The sequence below is a fragment of the Colletotrichum phormii genome, assembly GCF_030913505.1.
Source record: "Colletotrichum phormii strain CBS 102054 chromosome Unknown BDP81scaffold_3, whole genome shotgun sequence".
Classification (NCBI taxonomy): domain Eukaryota; kingdom Fungi; phylum Ascomycota; class Sordariomycetes; order Glomerellales; family Glomerellaceae; genus Colletotrichum; species Colletotrichum phormii.
Window position 1 is genome coordinate 212,206 of NW_026851445.1, and position 18,331 is coordinate 230,536.

General features: G+C 53.8%; 7 protein-coding genes and 1 non-coding gene across 8 annotated transcripts; 5 read left to right on the forward strand and 3 right to left on the reverse strand.

Moving 5' to 3' along the window:
- Window positions 1-1,418: 1,418 nt before the first annotated feature.
- BDP81DRAFT_457820 (major facilitator superfamily transporter) lies at window positions 1,419-3,383 on the forward strand (the record flags this gene model as incomplete). The annotated part of the gene is made up of 4 exons (XM_060593329.1): window positions 1,419-1,607; window positions 1,685-1,758; window positions 1,825-3,203; window positions 3,268-3,383. The coding sequence occupies 4 exons, from the start codon at window positions 1,419-1,421 to the stop codon at window positions 3,381-3,383; spliced, it is 1,758 nt and encodes a 585-aa protein (XP_060449460.1).
- Window positions 3,384-3,850: 467 nt separating this feature from the next.
- BDP81DRAFT_468472 (uncharacterized protein) lies at window positions 3,851-5,145 on the forward strand (the record flags this gene model as incomplete). The annotated part of the gene is made up of 2 exons (XM_060594485.1): window positions 3,851-3,964; window positions 4,024-5,145. The coding sequence occupies exons 1-2, from the start codon at window positions 3,962-3,964 to the stop codon at window positions 5,143-5,145; spliced, it is 1,125 nt and encodes a 374-aa protein (XP_060449461.1). The 5' UTR covers window positions 3,851-3,961.
- Window positions 5,146-5,663: 518 nt separating this feature from the next.
- BDP81DRAFT_t84 lies at window positions 5,664-5,744 on the reverse strand. Its single transcript has one exon. It is a non-coding gene; the product is annotated as a tRNA-Glu (tRNA).
- A 621-nt stretch (window positions 5,745-6,365) lies between these two features.
- Window positions 6,366-7,325, reverse strand: BDP81DRAFT_390193 (uncharacterized protein; the record flags this gene model as incomplete). Its single annotated transcript, XM_060587370.1, has 1 exon — window positions 6,366-7,325. The coding sequence occupies one exon, from the start codon at window positions 7,323-7,325 to the stop codon at window positions 6,366-6,368; it is 960 nt and encodes a 319-aa protein (XP_060449462.1).
- Window positions 7,326-8,849: 1,524 nt separating this feature from the next.
- Window positions 8,850-11,179, reverse strand: BDP81DRAFT_468473 (Ku70 protein). Its single transcript, XM_060594486.1, has 3 exons — window positions 11,051-11,179; window positions 10,385-11,002; window positions 8,850-10,335 (listed from the first exon to the last, which is right to left on the reverse strand). The coding sequence occupies exons 1-3, from the start codon at window positions 11,120-11,122 to the stop codon at window positions 9,067-9,069; spliced, it is 1,959 nt and encodes a 652-aa protein (XP_060449463.1). The 5' UTR covers window positions 11,123-11,179; the 3' UTR covers window positions 8,850-9,066.
- A 319-nt stretch (window positions 11,180-11,498) lies between these two features.
- On the forward strand, window positions 11,499-13,264 carry BDP81DRAFT_417536 (ferrochelatase). Its single transcript, XM_060589634.1, has 2 exons — window positions 11,499-11,918; window positions 11,971-13,264. The coding sequence occupies exons 1-2, from the start codon at window positions 11,664-11,666 to the stop codon at window positions 13,033-13,035; spliced, it is 1,320 nt and encodes a 439-aa protein (XP_060449464.1). The 5' UTR covers window positions 11,499-11,663; the 3' UTR covers window positions 13,036-13,264.
- A 12-nt stretch (window positions 13,265-13,276) lies between these two features.
- Window positions 13,277-14,369, forward strand: BDP81DRAFT_417537 (HIT domain-containing protein). The gene is made up of 2 exons (XM_060589635.1): window positions 13,277-13,548; window positions 13,749-14,369. Exons 1-2 carry the CDS (start codon window positions 13,432-13,434, stop codon window positions 14,298-14,300), a joined length of 669 nt encoding a protein of 222 aa, XP_060449465.1. The 5' UTR covers window positions 13,277-13,431; the 3' UTR covers window positions 14,301-14,369.
- Window positions 14,370-14,702: 333 nt separating this feature from the next.
- Window positions 14,703-18,132, forward strand: BDP81DRAFT_366399 (ATPase). The gene is made up of 2 exons (XM_060586521.1): window positions 14,703-17,325; window positions 17,389-18,132. Exons 1-2 carry the CDS (start codon window positions 14,849-14,851, stop codon window positions 17,840-17,842), a joined length of 2,931 nt encoding a protein of 976 aa, XP_060449466.1. The 5' UTR covers window positions 14,703-14,848; the 3' UTR covers window positions 17,843-18,132.
- Window positions 18,133-18,331: the final 199 nt, after the last annotated feature.

Consider the following 18,331-nt stretch of genomic DNA (forward strand, 5'->3'; position numbering starts at 1 on the left):
TCGGCCATGGAAGCTGCGAAACTGCGTCATGGATAGGCCTGGCAGACGCCAACTCATGCGCCTTCTGTCCCACGAGATTGGTTCACTCACACAGGGTCACTCTTAAGTCCGGCAGGCACGCACCTATGATTGAAGCACCTATCCTAGGACCTACGGGATGGTTGCTCCTCAACCCGCGGCAGGGAGCGTCCTGTCGTCTTGTCTTGTCGTCACCCTTCTTCCTTCTCTCTCTCCCTCAGTCTTCGTACCTTGTATCTCTTTCCTACTCAATCTTTCCCCGATTCCCCGACCATGACTATGACCTCCCTGTTTTCTTCGCTTACTGTACGAGTTTCCGAGGATTTACAGGCAAATCACTGCCGTCTTCAGTTCCCTTCGCTGGGCTAATCCCACCCACACAATACACCCAATACAACTCACAAACTCTCAGACATGACCGCAATATGATGGACCTCTCTATCAGAATCCCCGAGTTCCCCGTGGGCCGTCAGTCCAACGCCCCCCCAAGCCTCAAGGGCCCCAACCGAAACGTGTTTAGGCCGTTACGGACGCCGGACGAAGCGTTGCGCTGCTCTCCCTCTTTCTCTAATCTTGTCAACGTCCCAACGCCGCTCCAATAGGAATCACTGGCGCCTCGAGATGCTATGACCTTCCGCTTTCTGAAGTGAACATTACGATCCATGTACGGGGGGGCGCTGTCCCCATTCCACGAGTCTACGACACATCCCATCCCATCCCATCCCATTCCCATCCTAGCACCTAGGCCCATCACACTTTGTTCCACACCCGTCGTCGAAGCCGCCCCCCCCCCCTGCTCAACTTCTGGGTGTGGTCACTGTGATTGTCTCTCGCGAGCCCGGGCCCTTGGCTCGATTTCATCAGCGTCCATCGCTGTCCCACACCCGCCTTATCTCTTGATGTGGGCAGCGGCCCCCGGTCCTCTACTACGTAGCTCGGATTTCTATTTCTTTTCCCATTCCCACTTCTCGTTTCACCGAGCAAAGCGCTTTCCCTTGCTCATGTATCCGTACCCCTCTGCCCTTCCAGCTCTGGTCCCTCTTCCGGCTTGACAGTTCTACTCTCGGAGAGGCGTCCAACTGCTGTGTACGTCGGAACACACGATCCTACAGGAATGGAATCGTGGCTGTGTCGCTCTGTCCATCTTACCGCGCTCGCCCCCAACGACACCGTCCAAGACAGAATATAGCTCCGACGCTCGACGATACAGCTCCTCCAAAGGCACAAATACTCGATACGAAACTTGGCGGCCTTTTATCTGTCAGGTACAAAGCTCGAAAACGCTTCGGGATTCTACTTGCGACAGTTGTGCCGTGTTCTGCACCAAGCACACTACACCACATACAAATTCGATACAGCGCACGAGCAACAACAACAACAACAACACAAAATAGCCAAAAATGTCGGCACCGAAAGACGACATCATAGTGACCCGAGTAGACCAGGATGTCCACGGGAAACCCATAAACGAGGCAACAGAGACCACGTCGCTTTTGAGCGCAGGCGCTCGCGACGGCGACAGCTCCTGCGAAGATACGTGGCCGGGCTATGCGGATTTTGAAGGCTTGCCGTGGTGGAGGACGCCCTCTGTAGGATTCTCTCTTTCTGGCTCCGGCTCGGGCCGCTCTGTGATCCCGAACAAACGTGCTGACTCTTTATGCGCCAGGTCTTCTGGCTTCTCATCCCGTATGCTCTGTTCACGCTGGCCTTTGGAGGCTCTCTAGTGCCCAAGTTGAACCTGTATGTCAAAATGATCTCGGGATGTCTATGCGGCCGATCGCAGTCGCTAATTCGTGTGTGACATAGAATCGTCGATCTGGTATGCCAAAGGCATTTCGCCGACGAGACGGCGCTGGATCCGGCCTTTGCATTCACTCCTGTGATACTCGGCGCGGATAATCCGCAATGCCTCATCCCCGAGGTTAAAAAGAGCGTGTCCATGTTCACCCTGGCCATCAACTTGACCACCGGCATTCTCTCCGCGATCACGGCCCCGAAGCTGGGCCAACTCTCAGATCGTTATGGCCGTCGGAAACTCCTGGCTTTGGCGTCCTGCGGCGGCGTCGTAGCCGAGATCATCGTCATCCTGTGTGCCAACTTCCCCTGGACATTCCACTACAACTGGCTGCTGCTCGGTGCTGTCGCCGACGGTCTCACCGGATCCTTCACGGCAGGCAGCGTCCTCATCAACTCGTACACCAGCGACTGCACCGCGCCATCTCAGCGCGGTGTGCGCATCGGATATCTGCATGCCTGCCTCTTCAGCGGTCTCGCCTTCGGCCCCCTCTTGACTGGCTACTTTGCCGCCTGGACAGGTAACCTGCTCTCCGTATTCTACGTCACCATGGGATGCCACATCTACTTCATCATATTTGTCGGCCTCATCGTTCCCGAGTCCCTCAGCGTGAAGCGCCAGCTCCGCGCCCGCCAAAAGCACGACCAAGAAAAGGAGGCAAAGGCCGGCGATGGAACCTGGTCCACGATCAAGGCGGCCAACCCCCTGGCTCCCCTCAGGATCCTCTGGCCCACAGGAACTGGCACCTCCTCGAGGCTGCGTCTCAACATCGTCGCGCTCTCCTTCACCGACATGATCCTCTTGGGGGCTGCCATGAGCGCCGGCACCGTCATCCTGCTCTACTCTGAGTCCCCCGAGACCTGGGGCTGGGGCACCCTGGAGAGCTCCCGCTACATCTCCGCCGTCTCCATGGTCCGCGTTGTCGCGCTGCTTGTCGTCCTCCCGCTCGTCAACTACGTCTTCCGCGTGCGGCCCGCAACCTACCGGAGGAGGGTATCGGGCGTCTCCATCGTCGAGACAAACAACGGCGCCGACAACGTCGACTGCTGGATCCTTCGCTTCGCTCTGCTATCGGACGTTACAGGCTCCCTTGGATACCTGTTTGCGAGAAGCGAGGCCGTATTCGTGCTCTCTGGCATGGTCACTGCTTTTGGCGGCCTCGGCAGTGCGACCATTCAAGCCGCCATCACCAAGCATGTGCCTGCGGACCAGGTCGGCCAGCTGCTCGGCGCCATTGGCGTCCTGCACGCCCTTTCGAGGGTGCTGGGCCCGATTGCCTTTAACACGCTTTACTACTCGACTGTCGGAGTCTTTGATCAGGCCATCTTCGTCCTCCTTGCAGCCCTGTTTGGCCTGGCTTTGTTTGCCAGCTTCATGGTGCGGCCCGGTGGTAAGTTGTTCAATCCCGCTCGTGTAGTACCTACGAGAAACCTCCTTGCTGACCGAGTACACAGTGTTCCTCGAGGAGACCTACGAGCCTGTACCTTCATCGGCGCCGCATCTGAGCTCCAACGCCAGCTCAGAGGCGCTGGAGGTGTTGACGGAGGAAGAGTTGATACCCAACAACTAAAGTGTGGGTGTGAACATGAGTTGGAGGGTTGTACGTTCTATGTAGTGTTTGTGTAATTTCACAAGAATAGCGAGAGGAGGATTGAGATACCTAGAACATAGACGTCAGCGCCATTGAGCGCTAGAGGGTTGTGGTTCCTCTGATTTAGAGCAGCGGAGACTTTGCCGCACGGGATACAAGAGTATCCGTCGATACCATCAATACACATTTCCTTGATTGTTCAGACGCCAGTTTATTGAGAGATTTACTCAAGATTTGTGTCTACTTCACATAGCTTTGGCTGGCCGCATTCGTCAACTCTGAAAGACTCTACTCTAAAAGAAGGCCTCTGTCCTCCCTTGGCCCCGGCACCTATTGACCATTAAACAGAGCCTCGTGTTTGAGGATGCCAGTACAACGGTAATCCGTCCCTTGCTTCGTGAAAACGGATTGACCTCGTAAACACGGAGTGAAAAGAGGCATCAATACCTACTTCTCGGTTGGAGGTTTTCTCCTCTCATTTGGTTCCCACTCACCACCAAATCGACAACTCAGATCAGACGTTTTTGCCGGCTAGGTGCTCAGTGGATGTTTGCACAATGGCAAGTACCCAAACCACGACTCCTAAACTGTTAACAAGTAAACTCATCGTCCTATCCAGATGTTCCCTCTCATCTACTTGCTTCTCCTCCAAGCCGCCTCTCTCACCCTCGGCGCTCCACAACGGGCCCTGTCACTCCCTCGACGGAAAGTGACTATCCTCGACGCCGACCTCAGCGGAGACGGCGAAGAGAGGCTCAGAGAGATTCTTGACCGGCCCTACAGCACGCGACACCGCGACGGCAGCGACAGTAACAAGCCCTTCAAGGACATTCGCTTCTCCGAGAGCGAGGGAAGAGCACGGTGGACGCGGGCTAATGTGATCAATGTAGAAGCATCACGATCGGGTGTCGAGAGACATGTCCTAGATGAGGCATCAGTTCAGAGACATGTAGTTGACGACGATGCTGGGGTTAGGATTGAGCACGGGGCCGATGGGATTGCCAGAAGAGTCTATGAGCAAGGCACGTTGGAGAACGCGGATGCCTACTCCAGTCCCACGAGAAGAGATGTTGAGGACGATCCCTGGAACCCGGTCCTCAGAGACGGAGGGAGCAGCGAAGACCCGTTTGCGAAGCCAAAGTTCCGCGAGGGACAGGGGGGGTTCGTCCAGTGCGCGGGCTGTTCTGATACCAGAGGTGGCTCCGAGGGGTGGAGGAGATCTATGCCCTTTGCTGAGCAAACAAACACCACTACCAACGAAACCCATCGCCAGCACCCAGCAGACCTCCTCGACGCCCTCGATCGCAGCAACGCAAGTCCCCTAGCATGGGATCTCCCCACTTCCCAAGCACTTACCTCCTCTCTGCAAAAGCGCGGAACAACAGACTGGACCTGCAACCGCATCGGCCAAAAGAACACCAAAGAAGCGCTAGCCATCATGTACGACGTCTTCAACAACGTCTTCGGCACCGAGCCGCTAGTGGGCAAAACGAACCAGTGTTATGTAGCAGAATGCCAGGACTGGTATTTTAGTTACTGCCAAATGTCAGTTGACGTCAAGGAAGAAAAGCCCGGCGCGCGGAAGAAGGTGGCGGATCGTGATCCGGGGAAAGGAGGGTCGTGTTATGCGGTTGCGGATGGGGAGGATTCGAATCGGTACCATCGGTACTTTTTCGGGCATGTTGGGGCGAATCCGATTCCGAATTATAATGGGGGGTTTAGTATTAGGAGGTGTAATTGAAAGGGCCAGATGAGGAAGGGGTTTGTTTCTATATGTAATTATTTGCTATTTACCTTACCTTATCTTGGGTACTTTGACCAGTTGCGGCCTTCTTCGGGCATTTTGATGGGTGGTCAGTCAACAAGTACATTCACGATTCACGGCTGACTTACGAAGAGAGTCAGGTAATAAAAGTTTCTTCGGTCAGATTTCTTGAATCCAAAATAAATACTCGTGATTTTGGACCAGTCTATACGCATGGAGACTGAACACAAGGCGCAACTAAAGCTGAAGCTGTCAGTAACAAAGTACCTTACCTGGTGTACTTTACACAACGATCAACCGGTATCGCCCGCACAGCACAGACCAGAAGCAGTAACTCAAGTCACCACATCGTAAACGAAAGGAATAGCAACGAATTGATTCCTTGCGTCCAGGCCGCCAAAAATCACTTAAAGGTTTGGTAGAAACGGCATTTGGTCCTACCTAGCTAGCTAGCTAGCTTCGTGTCTTTCCTACAATGTGCAAAAATGTAAACGTTCCGACACCGAGAGTCGAACTCGGATCTCTCCGGGACTTTCTATGAAAGCGGAGTATGCTAACCGCTACACCATGCCGGATTTGCATGCTCTTTGTCCGCTTGCGCGGATTTATCAAGCCCGCCTATCCGAGCGCCGCTCATCTCAACCCCCCTGTCTCTTTTGAGGAGCAGCAATTCGATGCGCAAACAAATTGCAAAGAGTCTTGACGTAGACCGAGGTACTTTATCTGGCGCAGTCATTTCATCGAGAGTTGGCTCTGAAGCTTCAAGGTAAGTAATGATCACATAGAGTGACAAATGCTTCCTTCCCGCGACCCTTTTTGGCAGTCTTCCCGGCACTCACGGGCTTGTGTTGTCCTCCGGAGAGTCCGTCGGGAGTTTCCTCCGTCACGACTCGCCGGTCGGTTCCACTTCACCGAATAGTGATTGCCGGCTAATTCCGAGATGCCGGAGACGGTCCTGATCGCAAGGAGACGCCACCTGAGAAACCTGATGATATTCACATCCTCTTCGAAAAGGAAGTGATTTGGACTAGTCCACAACGGCATGACGGCGGAGGGGGAACCTTGGAGTCTCAACCTGAACATCGCTTCGCATCATATCAAGACACCACCTCGCTTGCGAGATTCCATCAGTAGTCCGGAAGGTCTTGTCTGTTGAAATGGAAGGAAGAATCTGTCATATTATCTAGGCAAAGCCGTCAAGCGTAAAGTTTGCGCTTCGTCAGCTTAGACACACGACCCCCGTATTCCACGCAATTTCCAATTATGAGATCATGAGAATCATCGACCCCTTCAGAATCCCCGAACCTGACCTTAACGTCGGCTAAGAGCCTAGCCCTAGCCTCGTCTGAAAGCGCTCCACCGCCGACCGGCACCTCAAAGTTGGGGTTACCCCTCGTCAAAGTCGAGGTGTTCATTAGAAGCTTCGGGACCCAAATCTTCAGGTTCAGCGCAAAGTCCAAGATTGTTGTGAGCAGCAACACCAAAGTTGACGCGATCAAAACGGCCATCCACGCCTTATCATATCGGAGAACTTGTACGCGAACATATACATTGGCTTCCGACTTTGAGAAGACGTAGTTGTCGTAAGACAAGGCGTCTCCGCTTCCCGGAGACCACGTTGTTACGCCGTCGTAGTTCTCGGGATGACCCAGGAACAACGGCTCGTTCCCTATCATGGCCAGCCAGTAGGTGTTGAGAATCTGGCCCAGGCGAACGGAAAACAACTCTTTTCCTATCGTGTAGACCGGTGGAAGGTTACGAGCAGCCGTGGAGTTCAATCCCAGGTTCGGATCGACCAAGTACGATTGTAAAATGGTGGTCACACCCACTCCCCCGCTGCCGTTGTCCGTCAAAGTACTGAAACACTGGAAGAACCAGTTCCATAGGCTTTCTTCCTCTTTGGGACAGCTATCGAAGAAGGTTATGTTCGTCCTCCGACTTTCCCCGGGCGCCAGTGCTGTCAGTCGTATCGCTGTGGCCTCGCAATCCCAGCCCGAACACGAGACACGAACGCCGATGAATGACGTGGTCATGGAGCACTTTGCCATTGTATGGCCGCCTCCTGAATCCATAGAGTTGTAGTCCCAGTACAGCAACTCTCTGGCAGCAATGTCAGGCACAACGCAGCGTTCAGTAACCCGTGTCGAGTTGCGCATTCCTTGCGGATATGGAATAGTGGCAAGTTCGCCCCATTTGAATCTTTGGTTGCATCCACCATTCCTGCATCCTTGCCGCGGAATGTTGACTGCTTGAGAGACGTTCCCTGGGAAGTCGCGTAGCTCGGTACAGTCCAACTTCAAGTACGAGGTCTCTAGAGCAAAGCTGGACCTATGTCTTTGAGGGACATTGGCAACGGGGAGGCCAACAAGTGCAGCGTATACTACATCGTCCTTGGACTGATCCAAGAGAATCCACTCGTTGCTATCAAGCTGGGTATGATTCGAAAAGGACTCGATCATGGGGACCTTGACATTGCCCCATGTGTCTTTTTTGACCTTTTCACTGCATCTGTGGCTCCTAGAGATCCCAAGACCAATGCGTTGATGGGGATTTGCTGACCAGTGAGCCCTCCCGTCGCATATCTTGAGGGGAAAAGAACGTTGTTGTCTAGGTATGGGAGGGTCGTGATAGACGAGATTTCTTCGGCTCGCGGGGTTAGTACTCGAAGCGCTGCTTGTCCTCCGAGTGGTGATAGCGACCAAATGGTTATTATTGAGATACCCAAAATCCCAACCTTCTTTAGATCGACTATAGTCGTGATCGTGCCGGTTAACGTAGTTGATCCGAAGAAGCTGTCCAAGGTCCCCATATGCTCTCCTTCTTGTAATCTCCAATGGGTATAGCTCCTAACGGTCCTGCCAACAACGAAGGCAAATATTAAGGGTACAATCGTGGGGCCCTATGCACAGTATTAGACGCATATAGGCAGCACAGTATCTTACGCGCCGGGAAAATTCGCTTGCGAACTTCCACGTGGTTGGAAAGCTTTCAATGTCGCGACCATCATTCAGAAGCAAGGTCCCAATGTATGTTATGATAACGGTCACCATGAGCAAGCAAATCTCAAGCTTTTTTGGTGGCCACTGTAGGAGTTTCGACTCAGCCTTGCTTGAGTCCGGCGGAGCTTCGCGTCTGGTCTCTTCGGATGTGTTCGCCATCGCCTCGTAGGTCTAGAAATGTACGTAAATACTAATGTTGGCCGGTCAGATAGGAAACCTTTCCGCTGGCCATCAGAACTTGTGTGTACTTGATTATGTGCAGGAGATGAATGACGATAGCCCAAGCGGTCATTATAAACCTTCCCGTTGCAAGTAGTCGCAATACACCTCGTAGGGCGTTGGCTCATCAGGCTGGCAAGCACAGTAGGTGATAACTTGGACGTCGGCGTGGAGAGGGCGGCAGAACAAGTCTCTGGCTGACCACTGCAAAGCCAATTGAAATCCACCCTACCCAGAGCGGGCGAACTGACTTGCATGTTTCGCCGCTCGCTTGCAGATGGGCTCCCCAAATAGTATCTCGAGATGTCCGTTGGTGGCGAATACCCCAGCAGAATATGTGTCTTGCTGAGCGAGCCTTGGCGGAGCGTGGTGGCTCCCATCTTGCACATAATTGGGCGCCTGTTTTCCTGTTAGGTCGGCTTCTTGCGCAACAGCGCGGCGCAGGAAGAAGGACTGAGCCACGCTCGTTGGAATCGGTAGGCTGATATGATCCAATAGGCGTGGTAGGACATGGCGATGTAGGGCACGACAGCCAATGACTTTCCTGGTGCCGAAATAAACAGAACACACTTGCGTGTTGTGCACTTAAGGTGAAACTCCCCTTCAATAAGCCTGCTAGGAACTCGGCATCAAGTGGTATAATACAGTTTCATCGCAAAGTCGTCACGCCCTAATAGCATCAAGCATTCTCTTCAACCCACTCCTCAACTCTCTCAACCAGCTCACTCTTCTTGCCTGCTGTGCTCTGTCCCCTTGCCGCAAGAATCTCTTTCAAATCGGCTACTAGCATCTTGCTCACCGCACCGCTGGCCACAGACTCCTTGAGCTGTGCCGTTGTCATACCAGATCCGGAAACCTTTGCAGCCTTCGGTGCAGCCTTTGCTCTCTTGGCTGGCCTCTCGTCTTCATCGTCGGCCGCCTCACGCTTGATGGCCGCCTTTGCCAACGCAATCTTGGTCTCGTCCTGAAGGGTCTCGGCCCAATCGTCGAGGTAACCGCCAGCCCGCTTGCTGATGGCCTTGTATTTTGGTTCTGTGAGATCTTCTGCTTTTTCAGGGTACTCCTCCTCAAGGGCCAAGACCTGGAGGATCTTGTAGTGCCATTGCAGCGATGGGTTGGGGTATTTCTTGGGGTTGTACATGGCCTTCGGCAGCTGGAGCTGCTGGACGATGATGCGCATCTTGTCGATGAGCTCGTTGGAACTGACGACGAGGTTGCTTGGGGGCTCGGGGCCTTCGCGCAGGTCGTCAGCGAAGGGGAGCGGGTAGAGCCATAGACCGGCAGGTAAGTAGGGTGTTCCTGAGTCGTCTTCAGACTTCTCATGGGAAGGAATGACGGCAACGAGGATTGGGCTGGCATTGACGCGGGTAACAGCCCATGCGATGCCAATCTTTTGGCCTTTGAGCAGCTTTTGCCATAGAGCGCTAAAGACACGGGTGGAGCCAACGTAGTCCTCCTCTGACGGGAAGATAAATGTTGACTTCTTGATACTCGCCCAGAAGGGGAGCATAGACCGCGGCTTGAAGCCGATGATGCGGATGACAGGGGCGCCAAAGTCCTTGAGAGACTTCTGCTCCTCTGGTGCAAAGTGCACGTATTCGCCACCAAATTTGTAAGCCTTCTTGAACTCGACCTTTTCAACCGTCCGGGCACTATCCTCGGCGATTCGTGTCGTTTCGCCGTTGGCGAGCTGAGGTTTCTCACCGTCCAGCCAGATGTATGATGTTCTTGCTGGGGTCTGACGGTGGAGAATGTTGTATCCCTTGACCGATATTCTAAGTCCAGGGGCGATCTCGAAGGGGAGGTTGGAGAATAGGGAGCGCTTGGGGGTTTCTTTGGAGTTGATGTTTGATATTAATGAGTTGAGAAGACTGAGGCCATCGCCGGACTTTGAATTTCTGGTCTCGGAGAGATTGGCCTCTGCAACTAGGTCTCGATAGATGATGTCCTGTACGGTCAGCTTTGTGCCAAATCTAGTGATACGGCTCAGTACTTACATCGTAAAACTTGCCAAGGTCAAACTTCTTCTCGTCTCTGGTAATAGGGAAAAGCTCTATCACGACACCAAGATCGTACAAGTCTTTTGCACGAACAGCCGCGGCCGACTTGGCATCCTTGTTCTTGCCGTGAGGATTGTCGTTATCTGTAATGATGAACAGTCGTCTGCTGCCAAAGTTCGCCGCCTTAGTGGTGAAGATTTGGTTTGCGCAGAAAAAGACGTTGGCCATTTGCACTTCTTCCTCCGCCGGCACTAATACCTCATCCTCGTCTTCGGCCTCTTCTCCATCAGCACCAACCAGGGTCTTCAGTGCCTTGACATCCTCAGCAGCGGGGACATCGAGGTCTGTGAACAAGTAGCAGTGTGGGTAGCTCAGACCGGCCCTACCGCTTTCTTCTTGGAACTTGGACTTCTCCGTGCCGAAGAAGAGAATACCCATCATATCCTTGGGGTTGGAGATGATGCGCTGCTGCATGAGATGATAGGCGCATTTCAAAGCTGCCTCGACGGCGCTGTCCCTATCGGCCTTCTTGGAGTTTGTTGCGGGGGGATGCTGCAGCATTGATGAGCTTACGTCAATGGCGAGCAAAATGGCATCTTTCTGAGCCTTGAAGTCCTGCGAGAGGTCAGTTGTAAGTCATGATCCACAGTGCATAAGACTCACGGTCTCGTCAAGCTCCTCCTCGGCTTCATCCTCATCCTCCTCCTCTCTTTTGAAATGTCCGCGATCAGCCATCTTGAATGATTCACTATGATTATGTGACCAGAAGATGCTGTTTGGACTGCGTTGGCTGCGATGGGGGATGGATATAAGGTATCGAACACTCAGCAGGCGTCGCTCCAGGCAGCCAGCGCGACTGGGGCCTTCGCGCACCTGGGGAGCTCGCGCGCCAAGCTCGCAGGACACAGCGCGCGACCACGTGACCGTCATTTTTGGATTACGCAGCACCTTATTGGCCAATTCTGGGGTGGATTAGGGGAGTACCTAGGCAGCAGCTGTTTCGGGGCCAAACCAGGGGACTCGACAAGTATCAAGGTATCTTCTCGGTCTCGCAGGGGTCCTGCTCGGTGCTCGGTGGGCTGCTGTCCAGATCGGGATTTCCTTCGTCATCGAAGCCCGAATTCCTCAAAGTGTCGCCCAGCATCGACGCATCACCGGGGTTCGCGGATTGCCACAAGTGCGAGAATCTAGAGCCAGTTGAACAATAACCACCTTTTCTCTTCCGACTTCACTTTTTTTTTGTCAAGTATTCACACCCATCCATTGTCACGATCCAATGGCGCTTAAATACTCAACAGGACAGCTCTCGCGGAGCTTGTCCAAGGCGACAACATCAGCGCGCAATGCCTCCTCGCCACTCGTTAAGGCGCTGCCGAAGCAGTCGGCTACACAGCTTAGGTCAATGGCAACCGTGGTACCACCTGTGACACAAAACTCTGTTGGATCCAAGGGCCCAACGGCGATGGTATTCATGAACATGGGTGGTCCTTCAACAACGGACGAAGTGGGAGACTTCCTGAGCAGGCTTTTTGTAGGTGCTCCTCATCACTCAACATCTTCGACACAGAGCTAACGATGCGCAGGCAGATGGCGACTTGATTCCCCTCGGTCGTTTCCAGAACTACCTCGGTCCCCTGATTTCGAAGCGACGAACCCCCAAGATTCAGAAGCAATACGCCGATATTGGTGGCGGCTCACCTATCCGCAAGTGGTCCGAGTATCAAAACGCCGAGATGTGCAAGATCCTTGATGAGATCTCCCCCGAGACCGCACCGCACAAGCCGTATACGGCCTTCCGCTACGCCGATCCCCTGACGGAGGAGATGTACAACAAGTTGTTCGAGGATGGCTTTGGAAAGGGAAGAGGCGGAAGAGCGGTCGCATTCACACAATACCCCCAGTACTCGTGCTCAACGACAGGAAGCAGCATCAACGAGTTGTGGAAGTGGCGGCAACGGCTGGAAGGAAAGGCCGTCGGAGAGACCACGCCCGGCGACGGTACCATCTCATGGAGTGTGATTGATCGCTGGCCGGTACACCCAGGCCTGGTCGAGGCGTTTGCGCAGAACATTGAGGCGAAGCTGTTGGAATACCCCGAGGACAGACGCAAGGACGCGGTCCTGATCTTTTCCGCCCACAGCTTGCCCATGTCCGTGGTCAACAGAGGCGACCCGTACCCGGCCGAGGTTGCTGCGACCGTCTACGCTGTCATGCAGCGCCTCAAGTTCTCCAACCCCTACCGCCTCTGCTGGCAGTCTCAGGTTGGCCCGTCCGCCTGGCTGGGTCCCCAGACCTCTGACTCGGTCGAGAACTACGTCCATAAGGGCCAGAAGGACCTGGTGTTGATTCCTATTGCCTTCACATCGGACCACATCGAGACCCTGTTCGAATTGGACCTCGAGGTCATCGCTGACTCTGGAAGCCCGGAGACCGTCAAGAGAGTTGAGAGTTTGAACGGTAGCCCCGTCTTCATCAAGGCTCTCGCCGACATCGCCAAGGCGCATCTTAACAGTAATGTGGCTTGCTCGCCGCAGATGGAGCTGCGGTGCCCTGGTTGCAAGAGCGAGCGGTGCTTGGAGTCAAAGAAGTTCTTTGCGGCACAACAGTCAAAGCTTCTCCCGGTGCAGGGGAAGACCCTTGCTCAGTAGAAAACGAGCCGCATTTAATTACGCTATGTAATTTTGTATTATATCAGGAATCGGGGATCTGTTAGGGTCTAAAATGGCATTCGGGGAATGGCGAATTCAAAAGCACATCAACTCCCAAGTCTACTGTACCATTCATGCCCAAAGTGATTCGCCCGCAGCTTCATAAACAATTTGTGTTCAAATTAGAGATGTGTTGTGAGTGGAAATTGACCAACTGCGATGAAGCAAGGATTAGAAATGTTGAAGGGGACTTTGCCTGTGATGATGACGCCACTGTATTTCTTCACCTGTGCTAACAATTTCCAAACTTAGCTCCACCAACGATCGCCCGCAATCAATCTACTCTCGTTGAAGCTACAAATCGGCTTTATCGCCTTGCATAGTTGGCAATAGGCTATGTTCAAGTCACGGTCTTTGGCACAGAAGGTATTTCGAGCTCAGACCCTTGATACCCGACGAAACATGAGCTCTCAAGATAAGATTCATTTCGGGCCATTTGAGGTCACCAGCCAGGTTAGTTGCATTTCATTCCATTTCTCAGTCATTGAAACCCTGATACGAGAGCTATCGATCTCATGATAGCTTCGCGGCTTCTCATAATCATCTTGATCTGGAAACGTTCTACAGGTGTGACATAAGCACCGCTTTCTTTCATTCGACAAGAACTTGAACTCAGGCATCACGGCCACAGCCCCAGACTAATGCAAGACCAGGTCTTCTACAAGACAGCACACTCCTTCGCCCTGGTAAACCTCAAGCCCCTCCTCCCAGGCCACGTCCTCGTCTGCCCCCTCAAACCCCATAAACGCCTCACGGATCTCCAGCTCGTCGAGGTTACGGACCTCTTCACAACGACACAACTCATTCAGAAGATGCTCGCCCGTCGCTACTTTTCCAACACCACGTCCACGTCAGAACCAGCAGCGCCGGAGGCTGGATCGTTTAACATTGCGGTCCAGGACGGCGCCGACGCGGGGCAAACGGTGTCGCACGTCCACGTCCACATTATCCCCCGCGTCCCAGGCGAGACGGGCAAGGACGGGGAAGGGCCGAGGGATGAGATTTATGAACAGATGTCTGCTGAGGAAGGGAACGTTGGTGGCGCGTTGTGGGATGCGGAGTTGGGGGGGAGACCGGAGGCTGGAGGGAAGTTTGCGAGGATTGAGGATGCGATGAGGAAGGCGAGGGGGATGGAGGAGATGGTGGCGGAGGCGGATTCGTATCGAGAGTTGTTGAAGGATATGGGCTCTCTCAGCGAGAGCTAAAGTCCTTATTTATCATACAATATCACAATGAATTGAGCACTTCAAAAGGTCATATGCTACATGTTTCGCTCGGTCTGAGCTCAGCTCAACGCACTTCATGTGCGCCACTGTACCGCACGATGCCTAGCAAAACATACACATAAAAGTCTCAATTTTGGTGAGTTTAAGACTTGTCAGCATTGAATTGCAAAATACGCATCTTCTTCATAAGGTACTCTACCTAAGCATCTGGATGCAATTTATAAAGTCAGCCGAAGATACACGTCGTGGTACTCCCTCATAGTGAAAACAGTGCTTGAGTTGACTGGCTCTCAATTAGCACGGTACACCAAGGAGCTTGGAGCAAGTCCAGGGACCCCCCACCAAATCATTAACGCGTCCGGGATCCGTCGCGTCGAGTCGCGTCTTCCCTCTCAAGATTAATTGTCACTGTAGCGACACCAAACCACCAAACCATAACTTGAGGCACTCAGCGCAGCACTCAACTCCGTCGCAACGAATTAACGAGACAATTGATTCATTCGGGCTCAATTGAGCTTTCCTCCAAGATGCCGAGCGCATCATCACCAGTCACATTTCCCGCCAGTCCATCACCGCCCGCAACGAAACGCCCAAGGCCCGCGGCGGCTGACCCTTCGAAATCAAAGCCAAAAGTCAACAGCGGCTTCCTTCTCGACGACGATTCCGACTCCGACGACGAGAATGAGCATCAGCCTCCGCTAAAGAAGCAAATTCTCGATTTTAGCGCCCGCTCGCAGCGTTCAGCACCCATTACCGCCCGCCTAGACGATGATGTCCCCGAGCCGACAGCCCAAGCACCGGAAAAGAAGGTTGCTCGTGTTGAAGTTGCGCCTGCACGAAATGTCCCTCCCGCTGCCCGACCTCAGAGCCTTGCATCATCACTACTCCAGGACACGCCATCAATCTTCAAATCCTCGAGGACCTTCAAACTCACGACCTGTACCGGGGCAACTACCACCATCAAGCAACGAAAGCCGACAACTAACGCATCGTACGAAAGCATTATTGCGGCCCGGTCAAAGACAAAGGAGGGAAAGGCCAAGCGCGCTTACTATGGTATAGCTATCAACGAGCTCATCGACAAGGCAAAGAGCGAGGCCTCAGAACGACGACCAAAGAGAAAGGAAAACGATGTCCCTGTGCGGTCAGTCGAGCCGGCACACCCTGGCAAACCTCACAAGAAGACGCTTCTATGGACTGAAAAGTACAGAGCAAAGAATTTTCTGGATCTTTGCGGTGACGATGGTACGAATCGTATGGTCCTGCGCTGGCTGAAGCGCTGGGACCCCATCGTGTTTCCCGGCATTGCGAAGAAGGCACCGATCGTACGGAGGCCAGGCGCGAAGCAGGTTCAAGAGGAGGAAAAGCCGCACAAGAAGATTCTCATGCTGACAGGACCACCGGGTCTCGGAAAGACGACTCTGGCTCACGTCTGTGCGAGACAGGCGGGCTACGAGGTGATGGAGATCAACGCCAGCGACGACCGCAGCCGAGACGTCGTCAAGAACCGGATACGAACGTCCCTGGGGACCGAGAGTGTCAAGACTGTCGAGAACGTCAAGTCCAAGGATGGAGAGGTGCAGCAAAAGGTCGCCAAACCAGCTTGCGTTATTGTTGATGAGGTCGACGGTGTCGTGGGCGGCTCCGGCGCTTCAGGGGAGGGTGGTTTCGTCAAAGCTTTGATTGACCTCGTGCTCATCGATCAAAAGAACAGCGCGGGTGGAGCCAACGCCTCGTACTCCAAAAAGAAGAAAAAGGGAGATGACTTCCGCCTACTGCGCCCCCTAATTCTCATCTGCAACGATGTCTACCATCCCTCTCTCAGGCCTCTGCGGCAGTCAGGTATGGCGGAGATCATCCATGTTGGGAAGCCAGGTATCGATGCTGTTGTTACGCGCCTCAAGACTGTGTTCGATAAAGAGGGCATTCCCTGTGAAAAGGACGCGGCGCGCAAGGTCTGCGAGGCCGCCTGGGGCATGACGAGCGGCATCGATGCAAAGCGTGGCGCGGAGAGTGGAGCTGAAGGCGATCTTCGAGGGGTCATGGTTGTTGGCGAATGGGTAGCCGGGCGCTTCAAGGCTGCCGCCGGCTTCAATGAGCGCTTGACAAGGCAATGGCTGGACCAAAACGTCATGCACGACCTGACCGAAGGCGCTGGGGGGGCTAGAGGGCTCGGGAGAGGGAGTGCAAAGGACATTGTGTCGCGTGTCTTCCAAGAGGGTGGCGGGTTCCCGAAACAAGCCCTAGACACGTCACAAAACTTCAAGAACCAACACGAGCAGCCCAAGGCTCAGCTGGGCTTCGCGGAATATCACAAAAAGAACGCCATGGAGCGGTTACGGCACATGATTGACACCAGCGGAGAGGTCGAGCGTGTCATGACCGACGTGTTCCTGGAGTACCCAAATCGAGAATTTAACGACGACTCGTTCCTCTCGAAGCCGGACGCCGCATACGACTGGATGAACTTTCTCGACACCTGCTCTTCACGCACGTTTGGAAGTCAGGAGTGGGAGTTGGCTCCGTACCTGAGCCAGCCGATCCTGGCCTGCCACAGCTTGTTCGCCTCGTCCAAGCGACACCAAGTCACCAAAGGCTACGACAAGAAATGGGGTGCCACGGAGGAGGACGGCGAACCACCGGTACCGTTCTCGGGCCCCAGAGCCGACTATGCTGCCTTTGAAGCGCAGAAGCAGAACAAGGCCATGCTCCAGGCCATTCAGGCGCAGCTTACGCCCACGCTGGGGCGGTCGTTCCGAAGTGCTGAGGATATATCGACAGAGTTCATGCCGTATCTAGTCCGGATGGTGTCGCCGGACGTCAAGCCTGTCGTTATTGGCGGCAGCGGCATCAGTACAGCCAGCGTACGGAAAGAGACGGAGAAGATCATGGTTAAGCGGGCGGCGGAGATCATGGCGGAGGTTGGGATCGAGATGCAGAAGGGCAAGATCGAGACCGATTCGCTGGTGAATAGGGGGCCGCAATGGGTGTACCGCATGGAACCGTAAGTTGTTTCTCTTCCTGCCATTGCGTACAGGTGTGGAATCCCGCTAACAAAATCAAATAGTGACCTCGATGCCCTTGCGGTATACGAGACAGCAGGGAACCTAGTACTCTCCAGCCAAGCACCAACCCGATACGCCGTCCGACAAGTTCTTGACCAGGAACTGCAAAAGACCATTATCCTACGCGAAGCCGCGGCCCGCCAGGCGCGCTTCAAGATCGGCGGTCCGCTAGGTGGAGCAGAGGATACCCTTACGCAGCAGCAACAACAGGCGGATAAGGAGAACATCATCAAGGAGCAGGAGAGGATCCTCGCGTCTAGCGTGAAGAAGGACTTTTTCGGGCGCGTGATTCCTGCGCGGCCGCTGGGCGAGGTGGACGGTAATGCCAAGAGGAAGAAGGGGCATGACCACGAGGGTGGGAAGAGTGATAATAAGGTCTGGGTTACGTACCATGAGGGATTGAATAATGCTGTGAGGAAGCCGATTTCGTTGCTGGAGTTTATGAAGGGGTTGTAGGTGGCGGCAACGGCGGCGTTGTCTTTTTGGAGTAGATGTGGGATTGGGATGGATATAATTGAGTCCGATTCCTCTTACATGCAAGTTTTGGTTGTTTACGTGACGTTTGTTGGGAGTCTATCGCGCGTTTGAATCCCCTAGGGCTTCGTACTTCTACCGGGCATCGTCGTGTTCGATGTTTCTATCGTCTCCAGTATGCGTCGAGGTCAGGTTCTAAAGTCATGTATGCGATGCTCGGTATCTTTGACACCTCTAAGTTTGAGTAGAAATACGGAGCCATTGGTGATGAGCTTCATCGCACCTTTGTGAAGTCTTCATTCGGTGCTGATATCACAAGAGTCCAAACAAGTGAAGGAAAAGCTCATGTATCCGTAAGATATCTTTGCTGCTCGGGCTGGTGTACAAGACTTCGAGGATAGGCTCCAGTCAAATCGAACAATCTATACATCGTAAGGTAGTAGCTGCCAGGCAGGTACGGCCAAAAGCTAA